The sequence below is a fragment of the Sitophilus oryzae genome, unplaced genomic scaffold (assembly GCF_002938485.1).
Source record: "Sitophilus oryzae breed Bouriz unplaced genomic scaffold, Soryzae_2.0 scaffold_1440_pilon_pilon, whole genome shotgun sequence".
NCBI classification, from domain to species: domain Eukaryota; kingdom Metazoa; phylum Arthropoda; class Insecta; order Coleoptera; family Curculionidae; genus Sitophilus; species Sitophilus oryzae.
Window position 1 is genome coordinate 6,212,658 of NW_022146105.1, and position 12,166 is coordinate 6,224,823.

Consider the following 12,166-nt stretch of genomic DNA (forward strand, 5'->3'; position numbering starts at 1 on the left):
ACAGATCGTTAAAATGTTCAAATTATTTATGATGACGATTTTCTTAAACATCAACCAAAATTCTAACTTGGCAACACAGACCGATTTCCAATTCTCAATGTTGTCACTTGTTGCCTTTTTTCATAAATGTTAATAAGTATCCTTTAGTATATTATTAAATAGACTATAACTTATGTTTCTTGTCTTACAGCAATGTTCTATTTAATAAAGCATCCGAATCTTTGAATTAAAGATATTTAGTTTTACTTCTAAAACATATTTTTATATTTTTACCATCTATCCTTGCCAAAGTTTTGAAGCTAAAAAAGTTGATGCGGCAACAATGCTTTTATCACTCACTTGTTTTGCGCCGACTGTCAATATATATGTGTTTCTAGTGAAATTTTGGGTTTTTAACTGGAAATAATTGTTTAATTGCATTTTTTAAAGATGTGATACGATACTAAATTGTTAAAATGAAGTGCCCGTTTAATTATCAAGTTAATAGGTGAGCAAAAATATTTAATGTCTTTAAAGTACCCGTTTAAAGTGATTAAAATCGTCATAACTGTCTATGCAAAACAATCGATTCTGATTTTTGGCCTGTGTTAATATTTGTTTATTATTTAACAAGGTGTATTTTGATTTATCGGCAGCGATACACCCACAGAATAACAAACATTGTACTTGTTTGTAAACATAAAATAATCTTTTAACATATGATTATTAACATCATGAGTTAATTATTGTAAGTAATTTTTTTTTTCTAAATTTATAAAACCACAAAAAGATCTTGAAACTGCTTAGCCTAAAAGCCTAGCGTACCAAACTTGTGGTGTATTGACTCTTACTTTTCAATTAAAAATAAATATATTGCATCACTGATAAAAAAAGTATCTTACAATGCAACCCATGCAGTTTTTAAAGCAGGTTACAGAATCTGATTTTTTTTGCAGCATATTTACTTATCCTCGTTTTTTAGGGTCACATAATATTGTCAGAAAAATGAATATTATGCGTAAATTAAGGGGTGGAGGGGTGTCATCAGCTGCATCAAGTTCAGAAAGTATGGGCGACCCGTCCTCTGCTCATACACAGTTGGGATTGATGCATCTAAAGAAACTATTTCTAGAATATATGCATCCCCCTCATCCTCTAACAGATAAAGAAAAAGATGATAAACTCTACAACATGCTGCCTCTTTTCTGTAAGGTATGTATTCTGTGTACCCATAACTCTTTATAACCACAAGTTAACTAAGTATCCTCAAGTTCAACTTAAAATGTATTTTTTATATACCATGTGATTGAACGCAATACATTTTAAAAGTAGGTGTGAAAATAATACTCTTTAAGCTTTATAGTATAGTCAGTTCAATGAAAAAATCCTTGACAGTGATAGATGTGTCTGTCATTTTAATTCTTGTATAATATGCAGTGTGACACATAAAATAATTAACTAGAAAGAAGTGTCAACTCTGTGTTAAATCGTGGAAACACGATACGCCACCGAAAGCCTTCGTTGTTGTCTGGAGAACTAATTTTCCAATTGACAGGTTGACATGATAAGGACATTAATTTTCATTTCCGTTTCCGGTTATTCAATGGCGGGCCCTCTTTCAGTTCAAATGTATTTTGTATTTTTTCTTTTCATAAATAAAACCAAAAAATAATTTATTCACATATATTTATTTGAAATATGGAATAACGTGACTAAATAAATATAAAAATATAGAGGATTGTATTGTTTCAATACCAATTAGTTAATTATATTTACTTTTAACGTAAATTAGTTAAGGTATAAGCAAGACTTACAGTAATTTGTAAATAAACACACGTATTCGCAGACTTCAAGAACAGAAAACGAACACAGGAACATGAAAACGGGAGCCTTATACAAAAACCTGAAAACAGAAAAACAAATTTTTTTATACTAAAATTAACAATGTAAAAATATCAATAGGTATAAAATATAAATATACTGTTTAAGAAAGCGTCCATTATTCCCAAAGAGACCTGGCTTATGAATCAAAAAGAAGCAAAAAGAGACTTTTAGTCGGATAATATAATCAGATTATCAGTCCGATTTATTGCATTATTGACAATAAATCGCACATACTGGAGATAACTAATGTTGGCAATAGTTAAAAATGATCTTACCTTGCTGCAAATTGTTTCCATTTTCAAAAAAATCGCCGATCAAAGAGATTATAACACCATTTTCTTGCATCTAAAAAATGTAAAAACAGTGTTTATTTACTACCTATTTTTCATATACATGGAACATACCTACTACTGCAGAAACGTCATTTTCTCCAGGATTCTTCATGTAATATATATTTTATATACTTTATTACCTTTATATTTATAAATTTCAACCGAAATATTAAATTGAACTTCCAAAACGAAACTAAACGGAATGAATTAAAATGGCGTCGAATATTTTCGAATTTGTTCTAGAACAAATCTGAAGTTGTCTCTGAAACTGAAATCTGTCAATTCTAAACTGTGAAGTTAGACAATAGTTATACAAAAACAATGCTGTCCTTGTCTAGGCGGCCATACTTGTCGTGAGGAGAATGACAAGAATGACACTAATGACTGTTTCCAATTTTCCTATTTCACTGTCACCCCCCTGGTGTGACACGGTGTGACATGTGTGATGTGTGCAAAAATTTTGCATCAAAATCTTTATGTTGAATCATCTGGTATTCATATTTAACTAACAAAAATATTTTGTCATATGTTATGTGAGCAACTGTCATGACAGCGCATATTACTTAATAGATCTTTAAAGATGTTTTGATGTACAAAGTCATAGCAAAATACCCTGCTTCTAGCTATATCTCTCGATAATTCTGCATCAAATTTTTGATATCTTAATAATACCATATTATTGAAAAAAAATAGTGTCTGAGACGGCTAGGGAATGGCAATCTATGATAATTTTGGCGAGGTCAAGCCCTAGACGCTATTTTCTTGGTCTATACTCTTCTTTGGTTTTTAAATAGGGCTTACGGCCAGCTGGCCTTAAGAAGGTTGTAATGTACAGGGTGGGTCAAATTTGACGGTTTTAAATGGAAACACCCTTTTCTATAGGAGATAGACAAAAACTAATATCGGTGTCTGGAGCTGAATTTTTGTCAAAAACATGATGGTGAAAACCGCATATCGATATCTGTTACCGTTTCGGAGTTACGGGGTGTTTTTCAAAAATATGCATTTTTAACAAATCGCTGTAACTTTTTTGCTATGGAAAATTTTGTATTTTTATGAAAACATTTCCAAAGCACCTTTTTATGTAGAATTTAATGCTTTAAGTATAATTTTTTTTAAATTAATAATTTAAGAATTATCGAAAATCTGATTTTTTATATGGGACACCCTGTATATTTTTAATTTATTGAAAATAATTTAAAATTACCTTTCCAAAAATATAACACACTTGATATTTTGCTCGATTCCTCTTCTAGATATAGAGTATATAAAAATTCGCCCCCTTTAAATAAGTAGGCTTTGAACGGCACCGGCTGTAAAGCAAAAAAATTCTAGCTGTGAGCATCAATTAAAACGAAAATAATATTTGCTATGGAGATGCAGAATTTTATAACCATTTAAAATATATTTAACCAACATCAACACATTTAAACTATATCTAATAACAATAAAAATAAATAGCAAACCAAGACATGAGATTTTGCTACAGGTGTTCGACATATCGACCGTCTTCTGTTATGGACAGACGGGGCAGTTTTTGAACATTTCTCGCGGAATTCATTAACTCAGTGGGGGTGAAAGATACCCTCCCATAACTGCTAAGTATTTTTAATTCTTGTCTAAATTATACGGAAGAATAAGGAACCTTTATTCTTCCGCAAATATATCCATAGGATTAGATCCATGGGCACTAAGTCAGGCGGCCTTGACGGCCAACAGCTGGGATCTTGGTTAGCTATTCAATTATTCTTTAAATTGGCTGCAAAAATTTGTTGGTAACTTCAGCGTTCAGAGGCGGTGCGTCGTCTTGCTGGAAAAATATGTTTTCGAGTTCCATTAAGGGCATATCATCAATAGGGGTCCAAAGCCTACTAGTTTAAAGTGGCGAACTTTTAAAAATTCTGTATTTCGAAGAGGATTATAACAAAATATCAAGTGTGCTATATTTTTGGAAAGGTAATTTTAAATTCTTTTCAGTTAATTAAAAATATAGGGGGTGTCCCAAATAAAAAATCAATTTTTCTCTTCATAATTCTTAAATGATCAATTTAAAAAAAAAATATACTAAAAAGGTGCTTTGGAAATGTTTTCATAGAAATACAAAATTTTTCATAGCAAAAAAGTTACAGTGATTTGTTAAAAATGCACATTTTGAAAAACACCCCGTAACTCCGAAACGGTAACAGATATTGATGTGTGGTTTTCACCATCATGTTTTTGATGAAAATTGAGCTCCAGACACCGATATTAGTTTTCGTCTATCTCCTATAGAAAAGGGCGTTTCCATTTAAAAGCGTCGAATTTGACCCACCCTGTACAGGGTAGTCGAAAATTGGTCTGTTTTAACAGAGAAAACCTATTTCCTGACTAGATAGAGCAAAACCGACTTAGATATCATGGGCTCGATTTCTGAGAAACGTTTATTGGCCTAAACCGCCTGTTCATATTTTCACTGCCAACCGAGATATGGAGTCTTTTTGAATTTTTACCATTTGGAAAACTGCCCATAAGTTTTGTATTTCCCGGAACAATAAAATTCTGTAAAAACGTTCTTAAGGCACTTTTTAAGCACAATCCAGTGGCGTAGTCAGTTTTTTTCTATACTTGCTTTTTTAGTCAGAAATAATAAAAAATATAATTTTTTAAATGGAAATCATAGTTGGCGATGAACTTAAAAAATGCTGGCGTTTAACCCCTTCCAACGATATTAAGTTATGTGTATTTATTTCTAAAAACGAGAGAAATATTACGTTTTTTACCTTTGTATCGAAGGGGGCCTTGATTTTGTGTTGACCTATAGTTGCCTAATTATTTTTATCACAATTTAATATTCTATAGGATTATTTATCTTCATAATTAAAGACTTTTGAAAAGGTAAATCAACATTCTATATTAGTATTACCATTTACAATTAAAAAGCCAGGGTTACTGCACTATTAAATGGATAATTTAGAGAGAATTGGATTGGAACAAGGGATCCCATATCTTGGCCTGCTGGTCCTGTAAGGGAAGAAACATTAGGACAAGAGAAGAATTACAGAAGACTACTAGGCAAGCTTTTGGACTTATTACACCAGTTCGCTTAATAAATTGTTGTAACTCTGTGCGCAAAATATGTTTATTGTGTATTCAATAAGGGGGTGCTCAGTTTGAACATCTTTGATTATTTTTTTAGAAAACTATATTCGTCACTCAAAAATACTTTTTTTTAGTTTTATTCTTTGTTTATTGTATCGATTTCAATTGTAATTACTATAATACCGTATGATTGAAAAAAAACGGCGTCCAGTTGGCTTGGAAATGACGATCGATGACATTTCCTATATAATTTTACATATAAAATGACAGCGATCTTCATTTCATAGCCATCGCTGACGCCGTTTTTATTCGATCATACGGTACTAATATAGAATGTTAATTTACCTTTTTAAAAGTTTTTAATTATGCAGATAAATAATAATATAGAATATTAAATTGTGATAAAAAATAGATAGGCAAATAGGTCAACACAAAATCAAGGCCCACTTCGATATAAAGATCAAAAACCTAATATTTCTCTCATTCTTAGAAATAGATGTCCATAACTTTAGATCATTGGAAAGGGTAAAACGCCAGCATTTTTTTAAGTTCATAGCCAACTATGATTTCCATTTAAAAAATTATATTTTTTGTTATTTCTGACAAAAAGAGCAAGCATAGAAAAAACTGACTACGCCACTGGATTGTGTCGAAAAAGTGCCTTAATAACGTTTTTACAGAATTTTATTATTCTGCAAAATAAAAAAATTAAGAATTTTATTATTCTGCAAAATAATAAATTATTATTATTAATTAAAATTAATAATAATAATTTAATTAAATTACTATTATTAATTTTAATTAAAAAATTCAAAAAGACCCCGTATCTCAGTTGGCAGTGAAAATATCAACAGGCGGTTTACGCCATTAAACGTTTCTCAGAAATCGAGCCCATTACATCTATGTCGGTTTTGCTCTATCTAGTCAGGAAATAGGTTTTCTCTGTTAAAACAGACCAATTTCGACCACCCTGTACTTTTATATCGAGTAATGATTTTTAAGTGGTGTAGTTTCAAGTTCGAGTAAAATAATTTTTTGGAAATAGATTTGTAAAACAAAAAATTTTTTGGAAACGTTCTATCCTTTTTTAATCTTTCTGTAATTAGTGTTAATTTTTGTCAAGTGTTCAACAAGTCTCATTTTCTTAGAAAATGACGTCTGGAGTAGGGAATGCAATCCCGCACCAAAATCTCAATCCCGCAAACCCACGGGATTAAAGCAATCAATCCCGCGGATCCGTAAAATTGCGGGACTGTAAACAATAGTCATACATTTGGTCCTAAATGGTACAAAAGGCATTGTACATTTTGCATAGGTCCATAATATATTGATATAGCGTGTATCTTAAACTAGCTGTACAGAAATTTGGACCGATGTATACAGAGTGTTCAAAAAATATATTTAATATTAAATAAACTTAAATTTTATTATAATTTATCTACTTATTTTATAAATAAAAATATTATTCTGATGTTGGAGTTTTTTTTTAACTTGTGTTAGTTATCTGCTTTTAAATACACTCTATATGAATAATTTTTTGGCATATGCAGAATGTACAAAGCTTTTTGTACCATTTAGGACCATACATATGACTAAAAATGCATCTTTTTCGAAAAAACGTATTTTCCTTAAAACAAAAAAAATTAAAAGACCGATCAAGTCGTTTTTTCTAATTTCAATACAGATTAGTCGTACCTGGTAAAAATTTCGATTTTTTAAAAATTGTCAATTTGCGGTAAAAAAGATTCTTGACCAAATTTTCACACTCTTATAAAACACCCTGTATACGAGAATTCACTAAATATATTTTCAAAAATCTTTTTCACTTCAAGAGATATTCAACTTTACATTTACTTAGGAAGGTATGAGGTGGTAGAAAGGCACAACTAATGTGTCAAAATATCAAGAAATTTTGAAAAACAATTTTGTGCCAGAGAGACCTTTATCAGGATATGAATTTTATATTTCAACAGGATGGCGGGGCATGCCATATGGTTAAAACTACTAAAAAATGGTTTAGGGACATCAACAAGGTCCCCTCTTGGCCTTCGCACAGTCCGGACCTTAATGTTATCGAGACATGTGGCATTAAACAAAACAAAAATTGTGCCACGATCCCCAAGAAACCGTTACCCATTTGACGATGATATTAAGTGAATCATGGCCAAATTTTTACTCTGGCGTATGTCAATCATTAATAAAAACAATGCTAAACAGACGTGCAGTGGTTGCAAAAGTTCATGCTGATGTAACGCCATATTAAAACAGTTATTTTTTAAAGTGTCCGAACATTTAGTTGTCACGATATTGTGCAATATTTTTGTTTATTTATTGGCCTACAGTTTATTTTAATGTTTATAGAAACTAAACTATTTAAATACTCATTAGAAATGTTAGATTTTAATATATTTTTAATGTATTTCTTAAATGTAAATAGTTCAGTTAATGAAAATAAAGGTTTTTGACAAATTTTTGTTTGTCCGAACATTTAGTTGTTAGGGCTCGTATATATTTTTTTAAATAAGTCGAAGCATATTTAAATGCTCTTTCAAACTATATTAGGGTTTCCTATATCTATCTGGCTTAGATTTTAAATAAAAAGCGATTTTTTAATAAAATTGTAATCAGATGGCTGGCGTCGCTATGGCAATTTTCTAGTGACAATTTCTAGTTTCAAGATGGATATTAGTTTATGGACTTTATTTAAATTTATAACAGGTTAGTTTTATTTAATTTACCTAAAATAAGGTTAATAAGTAGTATTTATTATTTTATCAGATTTTTTCCATTTTTAAAAATGAAGCAGTGTCTGCTGGTGGAAGGAATTAGAAATTATATAAATATCGAGTATATTTTTTTGTAGTTTTATTGGAAAATATTTGAAATTTTTGATTGGTGTTATTTTTGATCGCTGATATCTTTGAGACGGTTGATCTGAGAAATTTTGATCTTCATACATGTTTTGTAGAGCGTGAAATCTATACTAATATATAAAATCCTTAAGTGGCCCACTCACTGATTAATCACGATCCTGCTCAAACCACTCAACGTAAGAAGCTCAATTTTGGCATACAGGTTGATTCTAGGGTGTAGAGGTTCGATAAGAAGGGATTTTTCGAAATTCCAGTTCCAAGGGGGTGAAACCACCCCACAAATATTACAATTACAAAATGTTTCCGAAAGACGCTTAAACACGTATATTTTATTTTGTTTTTTTACATATTTTAAGATTTTTAAAAAATGTATACAGGGTGTTTCGAAAAATCTGGTCATTGATTAATCACGATCCTGCTTAAAGCGCTTGACGTTACTAGTGATTTTCTTTTGTGAGGACAATTGATTGTTGGCCTGAAGGGTTTATGCTCAGAGATATTCAGATAGGAATTTTCTTGACAAGCGTTCCTTTGAAAAACTACTTTCCCTATTTCGCAGAGCTGATAGTGTGGTATATAAAAAACTTAGTCAGAAATCTGTCGTTGGAACTGAAGAAAATGAATTTGTCTTAATTAATAAATAATACTTACTTATTAAACTATTGTAAGTAAATTAAATTAAAGTGAACTATTATAAATTTAAATAAGTCCATAAACTAATGTCGATTTTGAAGAGCTACTAAGTGTCACTAGCAAATTGACATGGCGACACCAGCCATCTTGATTGTCATTTTATTGAAAAATCGCTTATTATTCAAAATTTGAGCCAGATAGGTATAGGAAACTCTAATTGCTGTCCTCCATTCACGCAGTTGTGCAGCTCTGAACTGTTCAAGAACGCGATACCCTCACTCAATTGAGTCATAAAGTTCCAGAACTGTTCCGCGCCATATGAAGGCACCAGCCTATTGCGCACAGCTCCTTTCAGAACCGTTCTCGAGTAGCCCAGGGCGTAAAGCACTGGAACTTGAAGTTCGCGAATGGAGGACAGCAAATATAGTTTGAAAGAGCATTTAAATCGGTTTAGACTTATTTAAAAAAATACATAGTGTTGCATTTGAAATAACGAAGTTTTTAAGTAAAATAAATATTTAAAATTGACCAGTAATTTTTGATACCCCTGTATACATTTAAGGAAGCAATAATTTTTTTAGTAAAGTTTATTTCTCTGGCTTCAAAGTCAGCACAAGAATTAACGCTGAAAAAACAGGGTGTTGACAAACCTTTTTATTATAGCATGCAAATATCTTTAAATATCTCAAAACCCAAAGCTTTTAAACATATTAAACCCTTATAATAAATGCCTTATTTTATGCGCAAGAATCCAAAAATGAAATAAAATACCGGGTATTCCATAAGAAAAAATATAACTTTGGTATGGATCTTAGTTCTGACACACCCTGTACATTTGAAAATAATTTTAAATTATGCACATTGCCTCTCTACATATACCCATAAAAATTTTTGTTTCTAATGAGGTGCGCCACCATTTTTGAGAAAATTAATATGATTTTTATTTTAGGTCTTTGGAGCGAGCCCAACATGCGACATGAACGAAAAATTCTGGGACATTTTAGCCTTTTGCCATCAAGTTTCATTGCTGATGGTATCCGAAGTGAGAAAGAGAGCCTCGAATCAGAGCACGGAATCGGCTAGTGCAGCTATTGCGAAATTTTTGGAAATCGAGAACTGTGAAGAATCTAGTAATGGCTGGATGTTGTTGTCAACTTTAAATTTGCTGGCTGCTGGAAATGCGACACTAGTGCAAGTCATGGCGGAAGTATCAGTACCATCAACTTTAGTTAAATGTTTATATCTCTTTTTTGATCTGCCTGAAATTCCGGAAAAAGAATCTAATAAAAAAGATAATACTAGCGATTTTACACCGTTAGAGCGTCGAGTTTTACTGCAGAAAATATTTGTTCAGGTAATTCTTAATAACTAACTAGGTTTCAGAACCGGGAAATCCGGTTCTGAACAATAGCTTGTTATTATTAAGCCGTTTCCTGGGTCTTTTGAGACATTAAAGAACCAGGACTGGGTTGGGGCTCGGTGACAACAATCAAAAAATCATTCTTTGTTACATGCGAAACTTTATTGATACTTTCTAGCGGTCGAAATCAAACACTTATAAATAAGTAGTGATCTCAAGTAGCATTTTTGGGCACATTTTAGGTAATGTTTCTAATAATCGTGTCTGTTTCTTGACACAAAATGGAAATGGTATGCCACAAATAGGAAACATTTTCCAAACCTATATATTTTATATGAGTTTATTACATATTTTTTTACACAGAATTTTGCGGAATGGTCTTCCAGAGTAATTAACTAATAAACTTAAGTTTCGACACTCTAACTATGCTATAAGGCAGTGTAATAATATGGAAATTCCCAAACATCGCACGGCGCTATATCAGCGTTCGTTCTCCTACCTGGCATCCAAGATGTACAATTCCAACTTGAATCTATACTCCCTTGATTTAAAGACGTTCACTTTCTAAACAAAATTAAAAACTTATATGTTGAGCGGATATACAGGGTGGTCCGAACTGTATTCCGGAAACTTCGGCAACATGTTCTGCAGATAAAAATAAGTAAAAAAGTTCATATAAATGTATGTCCTAAAATGCTTAGTTTCGGAGATACAGGGTGTAGAAGTTTCATTTTTATTTCGATTTTTTTCAAATAATTTCTGAAGTAACGTCAATATTTGGATGAAAATTGGTGTCTGGGAGGTTTTTGACATGAGAAATTTGATTTTGATGTCAATATGACTCCTACTTGTAGAGGGCGCCACCTACGTATTTTTTAACTGGTTTGAAGAGTAATAACTTTTCGTCCGTACCTGCATAAAACTAGCCAGTTAAAAAATATACATTTACGACGTTTTTTACGTAAAAAAGGTCTCTTGGTAAAAATCGCTACGAGTAATGGTTCTCGAGATATTTGGAATCGAAATTACCAAAACCTGTCATCGTTGACATAAATTAAACATGTTGACTAATTAGTTATTAGACTAAAATCATAAATTTGATATGTTTTTGTGTCAAAAGTTGAACAGAAACTGTTTTATCATCATTTTTTCGAAGAAAAATTTATGATTAGTTTAAAAAAATAAAAAGTCCCCAAATTTCTCATTTCGGTCAAATAACTATCTACTCAACATGTTTATTTTTAGTCAATAATGACATGTATTGACTATTTCCATTGTAAATATCTTGAGAACTCGTAGCGATTTTTACCAAGAGACATTTTTCACGTAGAAAATCACGAAAATGTATATTTTTTCACTCAGTAATTTTATACAGGTACGGACAAAAAGTTATTACTCTTCAAAACGGTTAAAACAAGTATAGGTGGCGCCACCTACAAATAGGAGTGATATTGACATCAAAATCAAATTTCTCATGTGAAAAAACTCCCAGACACCAATTTTCATCCAAATATTGACGTTACTTCACAAATTATTTGTAAAAAATCGAAATAAAAATGAAACTTCTACACCTTGTATCTCCGAAACTAAGCATTTTAGGACATACATTTATATGAACTTTTTTACTTATTTGTATCAGTAAAATATGCTGCCGAAGTTTCCGGAATACAATTCGGACGACCCTGTAGAATTACACAATAATTTGATTTATTAATTTTTGTATCCTTTACGGAACAATTTTGATTTTTTACTGTTTTTGCTTTATCTTATTAAGTTGTTGATTTTTCTTTATCTAAAGTATATTGTTAATTTTCATTTTTCTTACTAATTTTTTTTCTTTGAATGTTATTTTTTAAGAATATATTATATTATTTACTTTTTTTTATATGCTCGGTTAACTTAACAGCTCTGCTGAATTTCGCCGAGTAAAAAATAAAGACGTTATTTATTTATTTATATTACATATGTTTCCAATGTGGGGGCACTAGCCATTTCTGGTAATGTTTCGGCGCGGAATCGAAATTTTT

At 31.2% G+C, this 12,166-nt stretch overlaps 1 protein-coding gene across 1 annotated transcript in view; it reads left to right on the forward strand.

Moving 5' to 3' along the window:
- Positions 1-355: 355 nt before the first annotated feature.
- The window catches only part of LOC115876921 (WD repeat and FYVE domain-containing protein 3), a 103,733-nt gene continuing 91,922 nt past the window's right edge, over positions 356-12,166 (forward strand). Inside the window, exons 1-3 of the mRNA XM_030892968.1 lie at positions 356-487; positions 962-1,191; positions 9,729-10,133. Coding sequence (XP_030748828.1) covers positions 985-1,191; positions 9,729-10,133 — 612 coding nt within the window. The 5' untranslated portion in view covers positions 356-487; positions 962-984. The remainder of the gene's footprint in view (positions 488-961; positions 1,192-9,728; positions 10,134-12,166) is intronic.